Here is a 24,910-nt window from a genome sequence, read left to right as displayed (position 1 = left end):
TACTCAATACTTTGATTTAAGAATGCCAGGATGCCAAAAGCCTTCTTTACAACCCTGTCTACCTGCGATGCCACTTTCAGGGAATTATGTATTTGAACTCCCAGATCCCTTTGTTCCTCTGCACTCCTCAGTGCCCTACCATTTACTGTGTATGTCCTACCTTGATTTGTCCTTCCAAAATGCAACACCTCACACTTGTCTGCATTAAATTCCATCTGCCATTTTCTGGCCCATTCTTCCAGTTGGTTCTGCAAGCTTTGAAAGCCTTCCTCGCTGTCCACTACGCCTCCAATCTTAGTATCATCAGCAAACTTGCTGATCCAATTTACCACATTATCATCTAGATCATTGATAGAGACAACAAACAACAATGGCCCTAGCACAGATCCCTGTGGCACACCACTAGTCACAGGCCTCCAGTCTGAGAAACAATCATCCACTACCACTCTCTGTCTTCTTCCACACAGCCAATTTCGAATCCAGTTTACAACCTTTCCATGGATACCTAGTGTCTGAACCTTCTGAACTAACCTCCCAGGTGGGATCTTGTCAAAGGCCTTACTAAAGTCCATATAGACAACGTCCACAGCCTTTCCTTCATCTACTTTCTTGGTAACCTCCTCGAAAAACTCTACAAGATTTGTTAAACACGATCTACCACGCACAAAGCCATGCTGACTATCCTTAATCCCTTGGCTGTCCAAATACTTGTATATCCAATCTCTCAGAACACCTTCCAATAATTTACCTACTACTGATGTCAGACTCACTGGCCTATAATTACCTGGTTTACTTTTAGATCCTTTTTTAAACAACACAACTACATGAGCTACCCTCCAGTCCTCTGGCACCGCACCCATGGCTAAGGACATTTTAAATATATCTGCCAGGGCCCCTGCAATTTCTACACTAGTCTCTCCCAAGGTTCGAGGAAACATCTTATCAGGCCCAGGGGACTTATCCACCTCTATTCGCCGTAAAGCAGCAAGCACCTCCTCCTCTTTAATCTCTATATGTTCCATGACACTATTGCCTGTTTCCCTTCCTTCCATATCCACTATGCCAGTTTCCTGAGTAAATACTGATGCAAAAAAACTGTTTAAGATCTCCCCCCTCTCCTGAGGCTCCACACATAGACGGCCACTTTGATCTTCTAGGGGACCAATTTTGTCCCTTACTATCTTTTTTACTCTTAATATACTTGTAGAAACCCTTCGGGTTTACCTTCACATTATCTGCCAAAGCAACCTCATGTCTTCTTTTTGCCTTCCTGATTTCCTTTTTAGTATTTTCTTACTTTTTCTATACTCTTCAAGTACCTCATTTGTTCCTAGTTGCCTATACCTGCTATACACCTCTCTCTTTTTCTTAACCAGATCACCAATATCCCTTGAAAATCAAGGTTCCCTATGCTTGTTAACTTTGCCTTTAATCCTGGCAGGAACATGCAAACTCTGTACTCTCAAAATCTCACCTTTGAAGGCCTTCTACTTACTGAGCACATCCTTGCCAGAAAACAACTTATCCCAATCCACTCTTCCTACATCCTTTCTCATTTCCACAAAATTGGCCTTTCTCCAATTTAGGACCTCAACCTGAGGACCAGACCTGTCCTTATCCATAATTAACTTGAAACTAATGAAATTATGGTCACTGGACCCAAAATGCTCACATACACATACTTCTGTCACTTGACCTGCCTGATTCCCTAATAGGAGATCAAGTATTGCATTCTCTCTCATTGGTACCTCTATATATCGAGTTAGAAAACTTTCCTGAACACATATGACAAATTCCAAGCCATCCAGCCCTTTCACAGTGTGGGAGTCCCAGTCAATATGTGGAAAGTTAAAATCCCCTACTATTACAAGTTTCTGTTTCTTACATCCGTCTGCTATCTCACTATAGATTTGTTCCTCCAATTCTCTCTGACTGTTGGGCGGTCTATAATACAACCCTCTTAGTGTGGCCACACCCTTCCTGTTCCTCAGCTCCACCCATATGGCCTCAGTAGACGAGCCCTTCCGGGCTGTCCTGTCTACGCACAGCTGTGATATTTTCCCTGACTAGTAATGCCACTCCTCCCCCTTTCAACCCTCCCCCTCTATCACATCTGAAACAACGGAACCCCAGAACATTAAGCTGCCAGTCCTGCCCTTCCCGCATCCAAGTCTCACTAATAACAATAATGTCGTAATCCCATGTGCCAATCCACGCCCTAAGCTCATCTGCCTTACCTACAATACTTCTTGCATTGAAATAGATACACCTGAGAACATTTCTATCACGTACAAACCTTTGATTTCTGTCGATACCTGCAGTCCTTGCATGACCTTTTTCCTCCTCCACCTCACTATCTGCTCTAACACTCTGGTTCCCCTCCCCCTGCAAATCTAGTTTAAACCCCCCGGAGCAGCACTAGCAAACCTACCCGCAAGAATGTTAGTCCCCTTCCAGTTCAGGTGCAAACCGTCCCGTCGGAACAGGTCCCACCTTCCCTGGAACAAAGCCCAATTGTCTAGAAACATGAAGCCCTCCCTCCTGCACCAATTCCTTAGCCACGTATTTAGCTACATGATCCTCCTACTTCTAGCCTCACTAGCTCGTGGCACGGGTAGCAATCCTGAGATTGCAACCTTGGAGGTCCTGTCCTTCAACTTTGCACCTAATTCTCTAAACTCTCTTTGCAGGACCTCCTCCTCTTTCAAATTTGAATAGAGTGCATAGCCACAAATGGTGTTTAAATGGATGTGACCAAATTGCAGCATTGACATGAAGCTCTGGAGCTCTGGGTGTCTTTAAACTGATGTTAAACTTTTTAAGCCTCTGCTCATCCTTGTTTTCTTTCATACCAATTGCATTCATCATGGCTATTTCAGTACTGTTCACAGTTTTATTAATACCATTCAATATCTTGTTAATTTTGACTTTCAGAGTGGAATTGTGCATTCCATGGCTGCCCCAGTGCGAAACCAACAAGAAGTCGAAATTTATAATCCAATCATTCTTACGCCAAATATTTTGACATTTCCTTGGCAGCAGGTGGCTGGAGCTTACCAATATGTAATAAAGGTGCACATTTTGTGAATACAATATACTTTACCTATACATTATATTTCAATTTTTAATTGCATTCAGTAGAAATCGTTAATTGAGTGCAGTTTGCTTCTTTCAAAAATTGACAGAGAAATAGCTCTCTTGATCTTTATCTTTATGATCATGTAACTTTATCTGCTTTTCAAGTTTTCTCTTATCTTATGATAAGAATCTTTATATTTAAATTTAAGCTCAGTCGAATGGCTCAGATTTAATTAAGTATTAATGTGAAAATTGGGTATGTCATTGTAAAGAGTAGGGATGTAAAGTTTTCTCATTGGTTTTGACCTAATAAATAGAGCCTACCTACTGAACCCTGATTGGCATTGCCTGCTTTTTTGTTACTGGCCCAGTAAGAAATGACAAATACTATTCCTGTACACAACTCTTGTAGTTGGCAGCTATTTACTGCTTCAGTGCAAAAGAATGTATACATGTGATTTTGTTTTGGACTTAGTAATAGTCTTGAGTGGCTAAGCACTTGAGTTGCTCATTAGGGATGACTGCCAGGCAGTTCAATGCCACTGAATGTTGAGAGGTGATCGAGCACAGTTGTCACTGAGATGGTCATTGTCTGGGACTTGTGGAGCCAGGTACAATTTGTCAACTGTTGGATGTTATCTTGGCCTTGCAGCATGTAGATATGGATGGCATCATTAACAATGAAATGTGAATAGCTTAAAGACTGCAGTGCACAGCCCCTTTTCTGACTGCAATGGAAGGAAGATCATTTGGTGAAGCAGCTGAAGATGGTCAAATTTAAGAAATAAAAGCATGAGTAGCATCTTCAGCACCTTGTGCCTGCCTTGCCATTCAGTAAGATCATGACCGATCTTTACCCCAACATTGCTTTCCTGCACTAACTCCATATCTCTTAATTCCCTTAATATCTAAGATGACACTGCTCTGATGAATTTCTGTAGAGATGATTAGCTTCCAATTCATAAAATAACTGTTTTCTTTACACCATTTCTGACTACGGCACTAGGCCTGCTTTGACTTCATTTTTAACTGTGCTTCTTGTGTCTCTGTAGGTTGAATACAACCTTGATGTAATGCTTCAGGAATTTAGTTCCTTTTTAGAGTAGGCTCTAACAACTTAGGATATTTTGTTCTGCCTAGTCCATTTGCAGTATAACATCCTAATAATTCTGTTAAGATATTCAGTATGTGATACCAAACGTACTTTTCAAAAAAAGCAAAAAAAATTGCAGATGCTGGAAATCTGGAATTAAAAACAATAAAATGCTGGGGATTCTCAGGAGGTCAGGCGGCATCTGAAGAGAGAGGGCAACGTGTAACATTGATTAAAAATTTATTTTAAAAAGGCATATGCTGGAAATTTAAAATAAAAACAGAAAACGTGGGAAATACTTGGCAGTGCAGGATGCATCTGTGGGAAAAGAAATAAAGTTATAAGTTTCAGGTCAAAGACAATTCGTAATATTGACTGCTTGTTTTGCCACAGATGCTGCCTGAGTGAGTGTTTTGAGCACTTATATTGGCATTGAAATGAGATTCTGCTCAATATGATTGAAGGTATGATATATTTCAGTGACAGATGAATTGCATTTTTATTTATTTTAAACTCTTTATTTGTTGTATAGGCGGAAGGTGGGAGTGGAAATTTTATTTGGTCATCATCCAATCAAGCTGTGGCAACAGTGACAGTTAAAGGAATTATGACAACGGGAAGTGATACAGGGCTAAGTGTAATAAAAGCACATGATGTTCAGAATCCATTGCACTACGGACAAATGATGGTAATTTTCTTCATTTTTACCCTTGCATTTCATTACTATTTACAGAACATTATCTATAAAAGAAATATGAAATGTATCTAGTGCTGAAATGAAGTGTTCAGAATTTATGGAATGATAAAAGTAAACAATGGCCTGGATTCTGTGGTTTAAGAAAAATAATTATGATGCTGAGAGTACCATTAAGTGTAACTTGTTCAGTGACTTCTGGTTAAGTGTAACTTGTTCAGTGACTTCTGGTAACAGTATGTACAATTAAAAATGAAAAGCAAGACACTGCTCTCCAATTTGATTTTTTTTTTGACCAGTAGTTGGAATCTTGCCAAATGGCTTGGGATTGAAGCGCATGGAAAGGTGTGAAGTTGTGATACTTAAGTGATAGACACTAGCTAAATTTACCAGAAAAATTGCATATTGTATATACTAATATGTGCATTTTTAATTATGCATTAAGCCTTTATTGCAGCCAAACAAACCCCTCTGGCACCAAAAATTAATTTTTGTAGTCATAGAGTTTTATTTATTCTATATTTTAATAATGAACAATTAAAAACTTTAAATGCACCTTTTCTCCCTTGTCCCTTATAACCCCATCTTTGTTTTCTCCCTTTTTTATTTTGTTTTCTAAACATGTTTTGGCAACAAATTCACTGTTCCAATGCTTCATAGTTAAGACTCTGTGCAGCAGTAAGGATTCTTCAATTTGACTGATCTTGCCCTAGTCATGCAAGTTCTGGAATACCAGTGGTTGGTGCTCTAGTGTCTTGGCTCTCTTCATAGAATTTCCATGGGCCAGTATAAGTGGAATGAATGTCTTCTCATATGCTGTTGACATAAATATTAACTCTTAAGAACATACTCATTTTCCAAAAGGGTTATTTATGTGGCCACTTGTAGAATAGCTTGTGCAAATTTAAATTGAGCAGTTTATGGCCCAAAAAGATGCTGTGTTGTCCTGTGCATCTCCAAGTCTTTGGAAGACCCTTTACAAGAAAGACAAAAAAGCTGCAGCTTTTGTATTATTGGTAAATGTTACTGCAGTACGAAAATTTTTTTGAGGGGATTAAAGACAACTTCTAGTGCTGTTTCAGCACCTGTAAAATTCATTATAGCTAGCCCTTAGTGCATGTAACTTTTCAATGCATTTTCCACTGGTATCCCAGAAGAATTTTAGAAAACAATGAAGTATTTGATTTAATTTTTAGTCCTATTGATCAGTTTTGTAATTAAAAATGTTTATTCCACTTTAAAAATTTCCTTTTTGATTTAAGTAGAAAACAATACGAATCTGGTATGGTGTAATGTATGAATGACACATGGCCAAGCATGGAGAAATCTGTTTTATCACATTGAAACCATTGACTTGGATCTTCTCTTAGAATGTTTACTTCTCCATAGTATTTTTTTGTGATTCTTAGTTGGCTGAAAATGGCACTAAAAATATATATAAGTAATAACAAAATTGGGACTAACCATTGTATTCTGCAAAACTCTGACAGCTGATCAGAATGTTTTCAACCAGAGATATAATATGCACGTTATAGTGGTCAGTTTGGTTTGGAAGTTGGTATTGTCTCCTGAGTCAAAAGGAAATGGGCCCAAATCCCACTGCAAACTTGAGCACAAAACTTTGCTAATATTTCATTGTATTGTGAAGGAGTGCTATATTGGTGGTGCCAATATAGGATGAAACTTTTAAAATAGTTGTGTCCCCTTGCTTGTGAATGTACAAAATTCTGGGATGTTATTTGCACATGATCAGAGAGTTTCTGCCAGTTACCTAGCTAGTCATTTTAAAATAAGTAATCTGACACTGTAAAGCTAAGTGTTGGTATGGCAAGTATCATGATTTAGCTGTTAGCTGTAATGTCTTGATTTGTCATAAAATTATAACTCTTTTTACTTTGAGGTATATGTAATCGAGCCAATCCAAATGGAGTTTGCACCTTGCCAGGTGGAAGCTAGAGTTGGGCAACAATTGGATTTGCCCCTCAAAATTTATGGTCTTATGAACATGGAAACACAGGAAAAAGTTATGCTAACTGACTGCTCCCATTTTGACCTTGTGACAGAGATTGAAAATCATGGTGTTTTCAAAAATATAGAAGGTAATGAAAGAGAGCATTTTTTAATTAATAGTAGTAAAAGAGTAATATTATTTTGCGGCATTCTGCACTACTTGTCTAAATGTAAGAAATTGCATTTTTCTATAAATGGAGGAATATGTATTTACAGTGGAATTCTGCAACATGATTAACCATGAGGAAGTAATGGTGCTCCTGTAAAAGCAGGAAAGAATTGAGAGTTCAAACATTGCATTAAAATCAATGATTCTGTATTGAATTGACATGTAAGCATGTGAAACAGATGAGCAGGAAACAACTAGATGGTCCTTCAGATATGTGCCTCACATAATGAGTGGCAGTTCATGAATAAGCTTCCTGACCCACTCCCTGCAGTTAAGTACAGTACTTCCCTAAGTTATACAGAGGGATTGCATTCCTAGAAAACCATTCATATTATGATTTTCTGTAATGAGAACCCTTGACAAAAATTGACAATTTACATTGTTTATATTTGACCTTTTTTCTCACATAACTTCCATTAGAGCGAATTTTTATCCTGTATCTCGGAGTATTTGGTAGTGGTTTCTGAATTCCATAAGGGTGAATTTCCATTACAGGAACTGCCACAATGCAGGAGTACACTGAAAAGGCAGAAGAATGAATAAAAAATCATGGCCTATATGGGGGCTGGAGGAGATGAGCTCTGGAAAGTTCCTCTCTGGTTCCCTCAGGCAATCAAAATGAGTACAGTAGATCCATATAAACCAAGGATTATCCATAAAGACCTTCCCATATAATGCACTTTTTCCCAATTCAATGACCAACAGGATTCCTTCTGGGATTTAAAAAAAAATGAGCATGCATCACATCAGCCACTACCCTGGGAAAAGAACAACATAATATCCTTTCTGTTTCTACCCTTAAGTGGGTTAAAGTCTGTACCTCCTAGACCGTGGCAAATTATTAAACTGGAAACTAAGATCATTCCGGTATACAGCACTTCAATTATTTTATAAATTTCTATCGGGTCACCTCCAAATCTAAGCTACACTAAATTAAACGAACCCATGTATATAGATTTCTGAGTAGCTGAAGTTCATTAAGCTGAGAAACAATGTTATGGATCTCCTTTGGACTATTTCCAGGACTGCTATAATCATCCACTATTGTTAGGTGAAGCAGGAAGGTTTTTGTAACTGCAGTATTGTTCTATGAATTAAACGTAATGCATTGCTTTTCTTGATGGAACTGGTCATATCTTAAAATGTCAACAAAATTATATTTTTCACACACAACCGTTTTTTGGAGACTAAAAGCTTAGCAAGCAGTGGTTGGTGGGGTGGGGGGGGGTGCATGGAGGAGAGAGAGAACATTAACACATTAACAGGGAAAGGAATGACTGTGGTGGTGTTAATATAGGAAGGCTCTAGCATTAACTCCTGACTGATTTCAGCCACAGTAATGAGTGGGCCGAGACACTTTGCCCCTGGCTTGAGGGGGACACAGTTATTCGCAGGGTGTGATGACCAATGTTGAGTAAGATCAGCATTGGATTTGGTACCTGTTCTCTTTTTCCAACCCCCTCCCTCCAGGCCATGCAATGCATGATATACTGCTTTATAATGTTTTTCAAAATGAACTTATTGAATCAATGTACCCAGTACAAAATGTAGTAATGGTGTATTTAAATAACTTCAGCTATTAACATACCGTAACTCAACTGCTGGAACTCAATATAACAATTTTACACCTGAATACCTGTTTAATCCAGATGAGTCAGTACATTATAATAGGCAACTGACAGTTGCAATTAATGCATGTGCCATTTAAATTTGCTTTGTAAGAAATTTAGAGCATTGTCGAAATATCATAGCAAAATATTTCTGGAACAGAAGAAAATTTCTGCAGTTAATGATGGAATGACTCATGCTTTATCTGAGGAAGGGATAGATTGGATAACTTGGAGAGCCTGTTTCATTCCATGTTGCCTGTATTATCAGTGGAAATGTCTCCTTCCAATCAGGGAAAATATATTTTGCCAATTATCTCACAACCAACTCATTGGTGGAACAATGGGAGTAGAATTATAATGCAGTCTATAAAATTGATTTGAATGTTAAGATTTATATTTCTTTATGTTTTAACAGGGAGATTGGAACCAGGTGCTAAGCACTGCAGTGGAATAAGAGTTCAAGCCGAAGCCCCAGGCTACACAACTCTTGTAGTTAGTTATAGTCACGGCCATGTGTACCTTACTGCCAGCATCACAATTGCTGCATACATGCCACTTAAAGTAAGTACTTATAATGAAGACTTTCAGAGAGTCATAGAGTCATACAGTACAGAGATGGGTCCTTTCAGCCCAGCTTGTCCCTGCTGACCATAACGTCTATCTAGGCTAATCCTATTCGCCTCCATTAGGCCCATAACCCTCTACACCTTTCCTATCTAAATAACTGTTCAAATTCCTTTTAAATGTTGTAGTTGTATCTGCCTCCACCAGCTCCTCTGGCAGCTCATTCCCACCCTTGATCACCTCCTTTGTGTGGAAAAATGTACCCATCAGATCTCGTTTAAATTTCCCCCTTTGGCATAATTTGTAGATAGCTGATGGTCGGTATGTATCTACTGCTTTTACGACTATTGTATTAATGTAGTTATCTCCATGATTATGAAGATGGGCTCAGTGCTCCTCGACCTACTTTCATGTGCTAAGTTTTCTCAATCTGAAGTTCCCTGAGGAACATCAATCAGATATACGTGGTTAGTGGCTTGAATGATGGAAGGCATGGTCAGTGCCTTCTTTAAATTTCCTTTCTTTTCACGTCTATTTTTGTTTGCACTAGCCTTGAATATCAATTCTTTTCGCATCCTGGTTTCAGAGTGGCAACTAAATTCCCCTCCCCAGTCTGTGATACTTTTTCAAGCATAGCCTTCATACCTGACTCCTGGAGTGTCTGTTGGTTTTAGACCAGCTCCAGGCATCCAGGTTCAATCCTGACCTGCTGTGTCGTCTATGTGGAGTTTGCACATTCTCACTATGACCTTTGAATTTCCTTGGTGCTTGTCTCCACATATTTCCCAAAAACTTTCTGGTTCATATGTTAATTGGCTACTATAAATTTCCCCTTATGGTAGGTGGGTGGTAGGAGATTTGGAGGGGACCTGCGTCATTGACACCCCAGTAATTCCTTGCATGTAAGTGTTAGCTGTCAACAGCTTGGTCTTGATCACGAGTATGAACATAACTGAAAATGCTGGTACTTATTGTCTATCCCTAATTGCTCCTGAACTGTGGAGGCAGCTCTGAAAATTGTAGTTCTTTGGGTACAAAATATAATCTAACTCAAAGTGAGCTTTGTGCAATGTTCCACCTTAATCACTGTTGGTTGTAAGCAGTAGTTTTAGAACCAAGAATGCAATGAATTGAAGTTACACATAGGAATTTATTGAGTTTGTGGTATTAGTGGCAAATGAATTTGTATAATAATTTTGCAATGTGTTGTTATACAAGTACAATGTTTATCTTCCTGAATATTGTTTCTAACTTCAGGCTGTTGATCCAGTATCTGTTGCTTTGGTAACTTTGGGATCATCAAAGGATATGCTTTTTGAGGGAGGACCCAGGCCATGGGTCTTAGAGCCTTCAAAGTTCTTCACTGATCTTACAGCTGAAAATGAAGAAAGTATCAGTCTTCATCTTATAAGCTCCCCTGCATTTAGAAACCAACCAAAGCATTTGGTTAGAGCTACCTGTACAGCACTGGGAGAGCAGGTGAGAAACAGCAGCCTTTGCTGTGCCTTGTATTGTAAATTAAGCTACTTTTAACAACAGATGCCTGACATGTATATTACAACATTATGCAATAAGATGTTTGTTATATCAGCTTCTTTCCAAGATGAATATAGTACTTTGTGTGTGTATCTAAGTAGATCTGTGAATCATTTGTAAACATTCATGATATTTGATTGAAAATATCTTTTTCTTTAAGTTGAGTTTACAGCTGGCTGCATCTCACCCTATCCTTAGTACTTTGGGAATGTTGCAATAGCAGAGGGTCATTCATTGCTTGTTATTTTAAACTATTTAAGCTTTTCATTGAATGTATTTTTCTTTCCTTTTTAGGTCTTGGCTTTGACCATTGGCAACAAACCTAGCTTAAAAAACTCCTTCCCTGCAGTGGAACCAGCTGTCGTCAAATTTATTTGCTGTCCTCCTACAAGGCTTACATTGGTTCCCGTGTACCTGAGTTCTCAGCTGGACCTATCATGCCCTTTGCTTCAACAAAATAAGCAAGTTGTATGTCAAATCTGAGTTTTTAAATTGTAAATTTGAAATTTCTAACAAGCTTAATTTTTCATGCCAAAATATCAAAATGATTATCAAGTTCATATGAAACTTTGGACTTTTATACATATGTTGGTTTCTTTTGGGCACCTATTGTAGTTTAGATCCTTTTTAATGATTTGTTTTGAGGAAAAATTTAATTGAAATTATTACATTATGCTAATAGTACTGTGTCTCTTCTAGGTTCCTGTGTCAAATTATCGTAACCCAGTACTTGATTTGGAAGCATATGACCAGCAAGGGCGTAAATTTGACAACTTTTCTTCCCTTAGTATTTTGTGGGAATCATCAAAACCTTCCTTAGCCAGCGTTGAATTCAGCATGCCTATGCAAATGAATTTGAAAGATCATGGAAATGGACAAAAGAAGCAACATGGTATTGTTAATATGTAACTAAATTGGTTTACGTTGCAAAAGTTAAATAGTTTGCTTGGCCTCACTATGTGGACTTCATTCTTTTAAGGTTTACAAACTGTACTGGTTCATCGTGAATCAGGAACAACTTCTGTCACAGCAAATGCAACAGGCTACAAACAGGAACATCTCATTGCAGCTAAAGTTAAATCCAGGGTATGTCACCTAGTTTAAGCAAAATGATAGAGTAAACTAAAGCATGTGAGCTTATTCAAGAATGATTTGCCAAGGGCTGATTCACCTATTGGGGGGGGGGGGGGGGGTGCGGAAGTAGTTTTAATCTAATGCTAGCTGATAATGTAATTAGAGATGAATATTGGCCACTCTAATTCTGATTCTCCTTTGTAACAGTATGATCCATTACTACCTGTATCAGCTACAATTGAATTGTTGCTTGTGGAAGATGTTAAAGTCATTCCAGAGAATGTTACCATTTACAACCATCCGAATATTAAGGTAAAAATTCATCAAATATTTTGGGATACATGTTCAAAAAGGATCTCTTTAGAAAATATTGATTGAAGTTTGGAGTTTTCTTTTCTTTAATCTAAAAGGCAGAGCTTTCACTTAAGGAAGGATCAGGATACTTCTTTATTAATACAAGTTCAACAGAACTGGCAAAGGTTGTGTATCAGGAGGCCCAGAACACTGCTCAGGTGAGTCATTCTCCTTAATACTATGGGAGGGGCAGGGTGAGGGGAGGAGTTCTTGGTGTTCTTAAATCTTTGATTACAGTAAAATTAAACTATCCTGTGGTATTTTAACAATGGATGAATGGAAATATCATTGGAGTTCATAAAGTCTTTTGTAGCTTTGGGTAATTTAGGAATATTAAATTGTCTTTAATTGAAAATACTCAGCAATTATTAATTACGATATCTAAACAGATACATGTAGAAGCTTTAAACCAAGGAGGTATTCAACTAAGTATGTTTTGTTTTGTACAGGTGTGGCCAGTTCATCCAGGAATTTTAACCGTTTTGGTCCACGATTTGTGTCTGGTTTTTCTGGGGCCTGCTAAAGCTGAAGTGCACATATCTGATATTTTAGAGTTATACGTACGGGTGGTGGACAAGGTTCGTCAATGAAAGTTACTTGCAAGTGCAAATGAATAAAGACATAACAAATAGCACTAAGTTTTATAAATAGATTCTTGGATCTTAAGAGCAAAGAAATAAGTTTCAATTTGTTCAAGGTAATGGTTGGAACATCGGGTAAAAGTACGGCTCTTCAAAAGTTGAGTTTAATGTCATTTACACAAGTACACCTATGCACAGGTGCAATGGAAAACTTATTTGCAGCACCATCACAGACACATAGCATCATATAGGCAGCATTCACAAGAAAAACATAAATTAAACATAAATTGTACACAATTTTTACAAGAAAGAACGAAATTAGAAGAAAAAAAACAAAGCCCATTTTAGTGCAAAGTGATCAAAGTGGTTATAGTGTTGCTAAACTGTAGTGTTGTTGCTAAATTGTAGGGTTGTGCCAGTTGGTTCAAGAACTGAATGATTGAAGGGAAGTAGCTGTTCTTGAACCTGGTGTTGTGGGACTTCAGGCTTCTGTACCTCCTGCCAGTGATTGAAAATATTTTTTAGGATGTTCACTATACACTACAGCTTGAACAGGATGATAAAGATGAACAACTTAGGGAGAAAGACGAGTGATTGAGAACCAGTTATACTGGAACAGAGAAGGTAAAAGGAGATTTAATACAGAATTTTTAAAAGTAGCAAGGGATATGATGGGATGAAGTGGAAAATAAAATTTCTCTGTGGCAGTGATATGGATGGTTTGTCAGTTTAACACTGTTTCATCATGTAAGGAACGAATTGAGGGAGAATTTTCTTCATGGTGTGTTTGAGCATAAAATGTGTTACCATAGTAAATAGTTGAGACATCAGTAGTTTCTTTAAAGAGAAAACTATTCTTCAAGCAGAGCAAAATGATGAGGTTATGAGGAAAAAGTAGAAAATTGTTATGAACATGATGGCCTGAATTATGTTTGTAAATTTTTTGCGGTTTTAGAATGTGTATTAATTTGTACATCTAGCAAAATTATAATTGAGGCATTCCATCTGTATTTGACAAATGTTTAGTTGCATTTATCTCTACTGATTTTGGTCTTGAATAAAGCCCATTGCCCAAATTATTACATAAAAAATATACAGATTTTATTATAACTGTGCCAGTACATGAAGTAGAACTGTTTTATTAAAGGGAAAGGGTTCAGGAGCAGGAAGCCAAAAGAACAATTGTGTGATGTATAGGAGTTATACAACAGGTAATAAACAATAGAGACACAAGAGACTGCAGATGCTGGAATCTGGAGCAAAAAAACAAGATGCTGGAGGAACTCAATGGGTCAGGCAGCATCTGCAGAGGGAAATGGACAGTCAATGTTTTGGGCTGAGATCCTTCATCTGAACTAAAAGACAGAGTGGAGAAAGCCAGTATAAAAAGGTGGAGGGAAGGAGTGGAGCAAGAGCTGGCAGGTGATAGGTGGCTCCAGTTGAGGAGGAGTGACAGGCAGACAGAGAAGTGGAGCATAAATAGGAGGTGATAGGTGGAGGCAATAAAGTGCTGAAGATGATGGAATCTGATATGAGAGGAAGGTAGAGCATTTTTATTATATCTATGAAAATTAACTGCATGCTTGGCTGTAGTGACATGGAAAATATAGATTATTGTTACCTGCAGGGGGAATAATTGGTTTAGACATTTAGGGACAACAAACTATGAGAATCTTAACTGAATGGGGGAAAAATAATAAATATTTTGTTACTATTGTATAAAGCTTGATGAGCTCATGCACAGAGTTACCAGAAATCCACTTTGTTTCTCAAATTATTTAAATTACACTTATGAAAACATTTGGTATTAAAATAACTTTGTCTTCCACAGGTGGAGATTTTTAAAACTGTGAAAGCCTATGTGAGAGTTCTAGATTATTCAAAAAAACCCTTCATGTCCAAATACTTACCATTCATGAAGTTAAAACTGAAAGCAGCTTCTCAAATACTTTCTTTGGAGTAAGTAACATCTTTTGACCTTGAAAGAGTGATTAGCTCCATCTGTATTAATCTCCCAATATTGAAGATCAGGTTCTGCTGGTGTAACTATTTGGCTCGTGTTGCATTTTCGTTTTTAATCATTAATGTCTGAACTAATTTTGTTTTTAACCCTGCCCTCCCTCCACCCCATCCCACTCTCCATCCACTCTCACTAAACACACTTTCTGTTTTAGGCCACTTGATGAAATCCTTGATGATTATACTGTTGGCTTTACTGTTAAAGGTGTAGCTATAGGACAGACTAGCTTGACAGCAACTGTAGCAACCAAAGATGGCAAAAAACTAAGTTCTGCACCTCAGCAAATTGAAGTAAGTTTGAGCATGTTTTCTCAAATTGATTGAGAAATCTTATTATTGTGATATTATAAACCAGAGAACAGTCATACAGAATTGTAATTTTCTGGACATTTAAAAATTAAGAAAATATCTGATGTAATTTTGATCTTTAGTCAATGAATCTATATCTGTTTTTGTTCTCTCTGTTCTGTAGGTATTCCATCCTTTTCGATTGATTCCAAGAAAGGTAACACTTATTGTGGGTGCAATGATGCAGGTAGGTTATGATCAGAAAGTGATTACTTCTGACAAGATGTAAACATGCTGAAACATTTTAACTTTAGATAAAAGGCACAGAATATTGAATGTTACAAAATATTTCTAAGCCTGAATGTTTAAATTTACTATGTTGCAGATTACTTCTGAAGGAGGTCCGCAGCCTCAGTCCAACATTCTATTTTCCATAAGTAATCCAAACCTTGCTACAGTAAATAACATTGGGCATGTAAAGGGACTTGCAATTGGAAGTGGGAAAGTGACAGGTGTAGTCCAAGTCATTGATACTGAAAGTGGCAAAGTGGTGGTCATTTCTCAGGTAAGCATGGAGGAACAAAAATCTGATGTGCCGTAATTGTATTTTATATCATTCCATACATTATTTGTATCTGTTAGTTACAGAAGTTGTTTTGATGAGAAGGATCTCTGAGGGTATAAGCACCTTAAAGTTCCTACTCTACTGAAATTCCTCAGACACTTGTACTGCTAATGCTCTATGGAGAAAGCAGATAACATAAATTGTATCCTTGGGTTAATCCTCTTTTTGAAAAGGGAACTTTCAGTTAAATCTTCTGAACATTAATATTGCATGCAAAGGGGTCTTTTAAAGGTACACAGCAAAATCCTTGCAACATTTATTCACCAAATCAGACCTTCAAATGTATTTTATTAACTTGGAAATTGTGCTGTTATGAACTAACTTAATTTCTGAAATTTTTATGATTAAAATAATTTCATCTGGTCTCATGACAACAATCATGAACTGATTCTTTTATGAAGGCAGTATTCCAAATCAATAACTGTCTCAGAATAGTTAATGATCATATCATGGGTTAATTGTCAATAAGAGGTGGGTGGTCGGTGGCTGGCAAGCTACCAGCAATGCAAAACTTTATTTATCAGAAACAACTCTGCATTCCCATACCTCCAAGTCTTGGTCTTCACTGGTTTTCATCTCCACTATTCTATTTGACTTTACCTTCCACATAAAGAAAAAATTGTCAGTATCAATTAGAAGTTTACCTAATAGTTTAAAACTGCCCTTTTATCTTGCTTTTACATTGAGTAATATTTCAGACCTAGTCAAGATGAGCTTGTTGTCATATGCACAAATATGGTGAGGTACAGGTACAGTGAAAAACTTGCTTGCAGCAACATCACAGGCATGTAGATTCAGACAGCATCACACAGAACATTAGTTGTACATAAATTATACATGACAGTGAAGAAGAAGATGACTGCAAAGCAAGACATTAGTACAGGAAAAAAACCACTATCAGGGACAAGTCCATGGTAGTTCCATGGTAATGCAATTGGTGGTCTGTAGTGTTCTGTTGCTGAGGTAGGATTAAGGTTGTGCAGGTCAGTTCAAGGATCCAATGGTTGTTGGAAAGTAGCTGTTCCTGAACCTGGTGGTGTGGGACTTTATTCAGACTCCTATTTTGTGAACAACTAATGGTTGCTAGGGCTTTAAAATGAAAAGTTTCTCCAGTCTTTCCTCATAACTTGCAACCTTTTACACACTGAAAGCAATGAGTCCAGTGTCAACCGTCTCCATTGTTTCTCAGCAACCAGAAATAATGACCAGATGACCAATTCATTAACAACCTCTTCTGATTTGAAGTCTTTTCTTTTGATATATAGTCGAGTCTTATCTCAGCTTTGCTGATTGCTACTCTACATTGGTTGGACATGCCAAGATCTTGCCTCGGACTCGTGGGTATTTTTCCAACAACATTGTTGGCAATTGCTTCATCATTTATTGAGTATATGTCATCCATTTTTCCCTTGTGTGTAGTACTTAAATTGCATTTGGCTCTTTTCTGTGCACATACATAGTTTTTATTTCATGAGCAGCCTTTTTAGATTGCTGTGTTTCTCCCTAGTTTAATATCTCTGTAAATTTGATAAATTTACCTTGAGCTTCTGATCCAAGACATTAATAATGTTGGGACTACTATAGTTTCTAAGTTACAACTCCTGTGGCACCCATTCAGTACTCTAGACTCTCTCCCTTTTCAACTCCACCTTGATTCCTCTAAATTTTGTTTATTATTACTGTAGCCTAATACCTTTAGCAAGAAGAGCATTTACCTTGATAAACCAAAATTAACCAAAGATTCTATCCCATTATGCCTTGAGACAGGACCATTTTAAAGCAAATTTACGAGAAAAACTGGCCATAAGCTGAAGAATCCATAAGAAATCTTCTTTTCCCCCACAGACAACGTCGACCCCAGGATACAATTTATGTTACCTATTTTTCTCCACTGAGTAATACGAGGGTCTGAGGAATTTCAGCAGAGTAGGAACTGTTCAAGGTGGTGTTAAGCTCAGAGCTCTTTCCCATCGAAACAATCATCAAAAGTTCATAACTAAAACTGATTAAGTGATGTACAGACTTAAAAGGAAATAAACTGAGCATAGAAGGAATAATCACAAAGGGCAGGGCTTGAGTCAACACGTCATGGGTGTAGCTCTTATCACATGGTAAAAAGAGAGGCAACCTGCAACAAACCTGTGTAGAAGGGAGCCAGATCTTCTTAATCTGATCACCAGGGTGCATTGTGTTCAAAATTAGAGTTTGAGCTATTACAAGAGAGTTGAAGTTACAGTTAAGAATTAAAAGCTACTGAAATTGTTATGGCCCAAAGGCTGCAGTAGTGCATTGTACTTTATTACAATTTGCAGCATTTCTTATCCTATAATCCTAAATCATAATTTCTTTGAATTTCCATATAAAATGTTATAAATGATATAGCAATAGTGTTACTTGGCTTCAACAAACTTTTGGAGTGTTCTGTGTTGTGCTGCACTGTTCTGTGTTGTGCCAGTTTAACCTCTGCCAGACAAGTTATGAGTACAAGGGAGGACTGTCTACATTATATGACCTGAACAATTTTTTATCTTCTTTGTCAAATGCCCTTATGGAAATCTAAACCATTCAGTTTCCTGCAGTACATTTGGGTATTTGCATTTAATGCAAACTGTAACCTGTGCAGCACTAGTTTATATTTTAAATCAAAAATAGATTGTGTATGTGTTTAGTATAAATTCCTTTGCACTTGTGGTTGATAATTCCTTCATGATCTTACTTGTAACTTGTCAGAACTTCATACCGTTAAAATAAATTTGGCTGCATTACTTCCATGGAAGTAGCTTGTACATGCAGTGGCAATAATAACACACTGTTATCTACATTACATTTACCCTGGTTCTTTAAAAGTGCATAATAAACTGCGGTGGGTAGGAGTTTTAGCTGTGAATATACGTGCAGCAACTTTGTTGCAGCTTGTGTAGTTGTATATTGTCTTTTTTCAGGACTTTATACAACAGACAGCAATATATTGAGATAGTTTTACCATCAAATTTTAATTAATCTGTATTCTGCAGCAGTGGTTTTCTTGAGATCCTTGGGTGTGTAGGTATCTCCTCTTCATTAACAAAAAATATGCCTGTCTGCCAAAAGGAGAACTATTAGGTTGCATGGGGGAGACATTTAGTTAAAGTTGTTCACTTTAATAAGAAGGGTTTGAAAACCACTGCTTTGCAAGGCCCAACCTACACTCAACAAAATACGGGTTGAAACTCTAGCCCAGCATTCAGTGGTCCAGCTTAGTAGTGATCTTTTAGGAATCACTGGAGTCAGGGAGGGTCCCAGAGGACTGGAAAATCACAAATGTGACAGCCCTGTTTAAGAAGGGAGGGAGGCAAAAGACAGTAAATTATAAGCTGGTTAGGCTGACCTCAGTGGTTGGTAAAGTCTTACAGTCCGTTATTAAAGATGAAATTTTGGGGTACTTGGAAGTACATGATAAAATAGGGCAAAGTCAACATGGTTTTGTTCAGGGGAGATCTTGCCTGACAAATCTGTTTGAATGCTTTGAGGAGGTAACAAGCAGGTTAGACAAAGGAGAGTAGGTGGATGTTATTTACTTGGATTTTCTGAAGGCCTTTGACAAGGTGCCACACATGAGGCTGCTAAACAGGGTAAGAGCCCGTGGTATTAGAGGCAAGGTACTAGCATGGATAGGAGATTGGCTGACTGGTGGAAGTCAGAGAGTGGGGATAAAGGAGTCCTTTTCTGGAAGATTGCCAGTAGCTAGTGGAATTCTACAGGGATCAGTGTTGGGACCGCAACTTTTCACTTTATACATTACTGATCTGGATGAAGAAACTGATGGCATTGTGGCCAAGTCTGCAGACAATACCAAGATAGGTGGAGGGACAAGTGGTGTTGTGGAAGCAGGGAGTCTGTGGAAGGACTTGGACAGGTAGGGAGAGTGGGCAAAGAAGCGGCAGATGGAATACGGTGTAGGGAAATGTGGGGTAATGCACTTAGGGAGGAAGAATAAAAGTGTAGACTATTTTCTAAATGGGGAGAGAATTCAGAAATTGGAGGTGCAAAGGGACTTGGGAGTCCTAGTTTGGGATTCCCTTAAGGTGATCTTGCTGGTTGAGTCGGTAGTAGAGAAGACAAATGCAATGTTAGCATTCATTTCGAGAGGACTAGAACATTAAAGCAAGGATGTACTGCTGAGGCTTTATAAGGCATTGGTCAGACTGCATTTGGAATATTGTGAGTAATTTTGGGTCCTGTATCTAAGGAAAGATGTGCTGGTCCTGGAGAGGGTTCAGAGGATGTTCACAAGAGTGATCCCAGGAATTAAAGGTTTGACATATGAGAAGCGTTTGATGTCTCTGGGCCTGTACTTGATGGAGTTCAGAAGGATGAGGGGAGATCTCATTGAAACCTACTGAATATTGAAAGGCCTGTATAGAGTGGATGTAGAGAAGATGTTTCCATTAGTAGGAGACTAGCATTCAAAGGCATAGCCTCAGAATAAAGGGACATCCCTTTAAAACTGAGATGAGGAGGAATTCTTCAGCCAGAGGGTGGTGAATCTGTGGAATTCATTTCCACTGAGGGCTGTGGAGGCCAAGTCATTGGGTGTATTAAGGCAGAGATTGATAGGTTCTTGATTGGTAAGGGGGTTAAGAGTTATGGGGAGAAGGCAGGAGAATGGGGTTTTAAAAAAAAATCAGCCATGATTGAATGGCGGAGCAGACTCGATGGGCTGAATTCTGCTCCAATATCTTATCTTAACTCCCAGTTTCCAGAATCTTTTGAATCTGTAGTACATATCTATACTAATTCTAACTAAGATCTAAAATTAACTAAGATTTGTGCTCATTAACCTACCAGAACAAGTTTTGCCATCTCAGCCAACAGCATTTCCGAATTACAGAAACTTCAGGTTATGGACAGTTCTCAGAACCCTTACATGAGCTGAGGAGAGTCTGATCGGGGCAGTTTCTGTGGTCTGGTACCAATCAGGTCCCAAGGGTACTGTACTAAAAATTTCAGAATAAAAACACAAAATGCTGTAAATGTACTGTGGGGCAGCATCTGCAGAGAAAGAAGATGAACTTTCGTGTTGATTTCAACCTTTCACCAAAATGGAAGCTTGGGAGAGGGATAAGTACGATAAGTATGGTCCATGATGGAGTAAAAGACAAGGAATGGTGCAGGACCTAGGCTTAGTAATGGGACAAGTAAAGAACTGTTTCATGGAAAGCTGCAGTTTTTCCTTCTCTCAATGCAGTATGCAGCATTGAGAATAAACCATGCATCTGCTCAACATGTTGTATCATCTGGTAAGGTGCTTAACTTCTACATCAAATCCATTTGCCTGTGCATTGCTCACATCTTATTTTTCTTAGTTCCCAAAATATTAACCTTTTTAATCTTAAATGTATTCATTGACTGAGCACCTACAACTTTTTGAGACAAAGAGCGGCAAAGATGTACAAATCTCTGAATAAAGCAAATTATTCCCATTGCAGTGTCAAATGACTGCCTCTTATACTGTGCACCTAGTTCTGGAGTCACCAGCCAGAACAAACAGCCCCTCCACATAACTCTGTCAAGTATTCTTGGACTTTTATATATTTCCATGAGAAGACTTCTAATTTCTCCAAATAAAGACACATTCTACTGAATTCCTCCTCAAAAGATAACTTTCAGGAATCATTTTAAGGAAACACCACTATATTCCTTCTCAGTAAGGAGAATGAACTTTATACCCATATTCTACATGTGTGCTCAGCTAACCCTATTTGATTAAGTTATCACCCACCTAGCAATAAAGGCTAATGCACCTTTCCCTTCCTAATTGTTTGATGTAACTGTGAATAGCATATTTCATTTGAAGCTGGATTTGGAGTACTTCAGCTTTTATGTGATCGAAAGGAAGTGAGCCACAAGAGGTAGATTTAGCAATCTGTTGACCTGTGTATAATTCTTGTGAAATTATTTGAGTAATAGTTTGACTGGCCAGGGACTGCTGCATCCACTCAGTATTCAGTGCTGTATGTACCTTTCAGGAGTCGACATGAGAGATGATTAAGTTGAATTTAGTCTACTTTACCTCGAACCAAACAATGGAACTTGCCTTTTCTGTAGTTTGTCATCCTTGCTTTTTGCAGAAATATGACAGGGAGACATAGTCTCAACACAACTATAATTGCATTATTTATGTTCATTTTGTTCTACTTAATCCACTGCTCTAATGTTATAAGATTTAGCATTCTGCATTTTGTACTTGTCACAGCTTTTTTTCCTCCAGTTGAGAGAGCCATTTTCTGTCCTTCTTGGAAAAGTGCATAATGCATTGGCACTTTCACATGTCTTATGCTTGTTACTGCACTTGCTACTCATGAGTTCTATTCAAGCTCTAGTTAATGTTTCTCTTCAGTCTCAAATCTGGATCAATCAGTCAGTTCACCCTTGTATTCACCCCTTTTTGTTTTCAATTTATGGAGGCCAAGCAGTAGCAGCACCTCTTGTCACAGCATGCTGCTGTCAATTAAGATATGACTTTTCACCTGCTGATCTTTTTAACATTGTGTCTTGGTTCCATTGTCAGTGAAGATCTGACCAAAGAATCAGCTAAATGATTTTCCTCTTTCACGTCTCTTGTTTTTGACTTCTCTAAACAAATTTCCCATTCCGGCAAATGCAGTACTATTTTTCTTCAAGAACTGCTCAAGCTCATTTACTAGTGTGGCTGTTCGCCATCTGGATGTTATACAGCTTCAACTTTTACATTTCATATCAGTTGTAGTGGTGTCTTTGCCTACTTTCCTCAGTTTTCCATCCAAAACATAACATGAAAGAAGTTCTTGTCTATTTTGGCAATAGGAATTCATCCTGATTTATATGAATCCTGATTCGCTTCTATTTCCAACTGCCCTTGGAGCTCATCCAGGGTTTATCTTCTAACATTACAAATAATGGAAAACATTAAATCTTACTCATTAGTTCTGCCTTATTTGCATCAGACCCACCTAATGATCTAAATCTATTCAATCAATCAGGTTGACATTGGGTTTTAGTCAGTTTTAACCTTTTGCTTTAACCAACATATGTCGTCAAGAGTCAGCTTTCCTCAGATGTTGGCAGTCCTGCTGCTGAGTCATAAAGTTGAATGTTCAAGCCCTGCTGTGGAACTTGAGCATTTAAGCTAACAATGCAGTAGAATCCTACTCTGTTGGAGCTGTTGCCTTTTGAATGAGATGTTAATTTGAGGTGTTGCCTTCAACTTTGAACAATACTTATCTTGTTACTGATGTGGCAGAATAATGGAAAAACAACAAATCAAAATGTCTTATGCCTGTGTCTGTAATATCTCTAATACTAACTGATGTAGGTACAAGTTTATATTACCTTCAAACACAAATGGTCCCTTGAGTGCAATTTGGAATAAAGAGCTGGAGAGTTTCACCAACATTTTTGGCTCACACTGTATATTTATGTACTAGCTGCCGCTTTTGACAAGGTAACAATGACAATGCTTCAAAGGTAACATTTTGCCTAGGGTCTCTTCTTCAAGATGTAATGAATGCTTTGCACATATATATCAGAACTTGCCTAATTCAGTTTTGTGGCTGAATCTGTTGATATCGGAACCTTATTAATGGATTTGTATATCAGAATCTGGTTTATTATCACCAACATATGTCGTGAAACTTATTGTTTTGCGGCAGCAGTACAGTGCAAGACAAAGATGTAAAGGTTACTGAAAGTTACAAAAATAAATAGTGCAAAAGAGGAATAATGAAGTAGTGTTCATGGGTTCATGGACCATTCTGAAATCTGATGATGGAGGGGAAGAAGCTGTTCCTGAAATGTTGAATGTGGGTCATCAGGCTCCTGTACCTCCTCCCCGATGGTAGTATCATGAAGAGGGCATGTCCCAGGTGGTGATGGTTCTTAATGATGGATGCTGCCTTCTTGAGGCACTGCCTCTTGAAGATGTCCTTGATGGTGGGGAGCGTTGTGCCTGTGTTGGAGCTGGCTGAGTCTACAACCCTCTTTCGATCCTGCACATTGGAGCCTCCATGCCAGGTGGTGATGCAACCAGTCAAAATGCTCTCCACCATACATCTGTAGAAATTTGCAAGAGTCCTTGGTGACATACCCAATCTCTTCACTCCTAATGAAGTATAGCCGCTGGCATGCCTTCTTCATGATTGCATCAATGTGTTGGGCCCAAGATAGATCCTCTGAGATGTTGACACCCAGGAACTTGAAGCTGCTCACCCTTTCCACATCTTGACCCCTCAATGAAGACTGGTGTCCCGACTTACCCTTCCTGAAGTCCACAATCAGCTCCTTGGTCTTGCTGATGTTGAGTCTGAGGTTATTATTGTGACACCACTCAACCAGATGATCTGTCTCACTTCTGTAGCCTCCTCATCGCCATCTGAGATTCTGCCAACAACAGTGGTGTCATCGGCAAATTTACAGATGGCGCTTGAGCTATGCCTAGCCCACAGTCATGAGTGTCAAGAGAGTAGTGTGCTAAGCACGCATTGTTGAGGTGTGCCTGTGTTGATTGTCACTACCAAGCCACACTGACTGTGGTCTCCCGATAAGGAAGTCGAGGATCCAGTTGCAGAGGGACGTACATAAGCCCAGGTTTTGATTAGTACTGAGGGGCTGATGGTGTTGAACACCGAGCTGTAATTGATAAACAGCAGCCTGATGCGTGTTTTGCTGTTGTCTAGGTGCTCCAAAGCTGAGTGGAGAGCCAGTGAGATTGTGCCCACTGTAGACCTGTTGTAGCGGTAGGCAAATTGCAGCAGGTCCAGGTCCTTGCTCAGGCAGGAGTTAATTCTAGCCATAACCAACCTCTCAAAGTACTTCATCACAGTAGACGTGAGTGCTACCAGGTGATAATTGTTGCAGCAGCTCACCCTCCTTGGGCATTTCTAGGACATTTTGAGTGTCATTGTAATGCTCCACTATAATTTTGCCACATCAGCCCACAAATATTGTTCACTCTTCACCCAGGTGGAAATCTCTATTTTGCAAATAAAGCTGCCTATAGAATGAGCTTTGGCACTGACTATCCAAAAGAGTGAAATACAGTCTAGTGGTTGCTGGTATTATTTGCAACCTTTTCACGAATATTGACAATACTGACCTTTTTACATTAGCTGGTTCATCCATAAGTGATTGTGGTGTAATCCTAATGTTGTTCCCTTAATTTGGAGATACTTTCCTTCCCTGAGTGGAATAACCAGGTT

General features: G+C 38.4%; 1 protein-coding gene across 2 annotated transcripts in view; it reads left to right on the top strand.

Moving 5' to 3' along the window:
• The window catches only part of nup210 (nucleoporin 210), a 98,746-nt gene that overhangs the window by 46,513 nt on the left and 27,323 nt on the right, over positions 1-24,910 (top strand). For both annotated transcript variants that reach the window (XM_052017290.1, XM_052017289.1), the window contains exons 11-25: positions 2,935-3,072; positions 4,704-4,859; positions 6,766-6,964; positions 9,070-9,215; positions 10,476-10,697; positions 11,049-11,222; positions 11,454-11,646; positions 11,734-11,840; positions 12,036-12,140; positions 12,239-12,340; positions 12,632-12,760; positions 14,595-14,722; positions 14,938-15,073; positions 15,255-15,317; positions 15,456-15,635. In XM_052017290.1, coding sequence (XP_051873250.1) covers positions 2,935-3,072; positions 4,704-4,859; positions 6,766-6,964; positions 9,070-9,215; positions 10,476-10,697; positions 11,049-11,222; positions 11,454-11,646; positions 11,734-11,840; positions 12,036-12,140; positions 12,239-12,340; positions 12,632-12,760; positions 14,595-14,722; positions 14,938-15,073; positions 15,255-15,317; positions 15,456-15,635 — 2,178 coding nt within the window. The remainder of the gene's footprint in view (positions 1-2,934; positions 3,073-4,703; positions 4,860-6,765; positions 6,965-9,069; positions 9,216-10,475; positions 10,698-11,048; positions 11,223-11,453; positions 11,647-11,733; positions 11,841-12,035; positions 12,141-12,238; positions 12,341-12,631; positions 12,761-14,594; positions 14,723-14,937; positions 15,074-15,254; positions 15,318-15,455; positions 15,636-24,910) is intronic.

The sequence above is a fragment of the Pristis pectinata genome, chromosome 6, assembly GCF_009764475.1.
Source record: "Pristis pectinata isolate sPriPec2 chromosome 6, sPriPec2.1.pri, whole genome shotgun sequence".
NCBI classification, from domain to species: domain Eukaryota; kingdom Metazoa; phylum Chordata; class Chondrichthyes; order Rhinopristiformes; family Pristidae; genus Pristis; species Pristis pectinata.
Note: the sequence above shows the minus strand (reverse complement) of the source record. Positions and strands in the feature narration are given on the sequence as shown.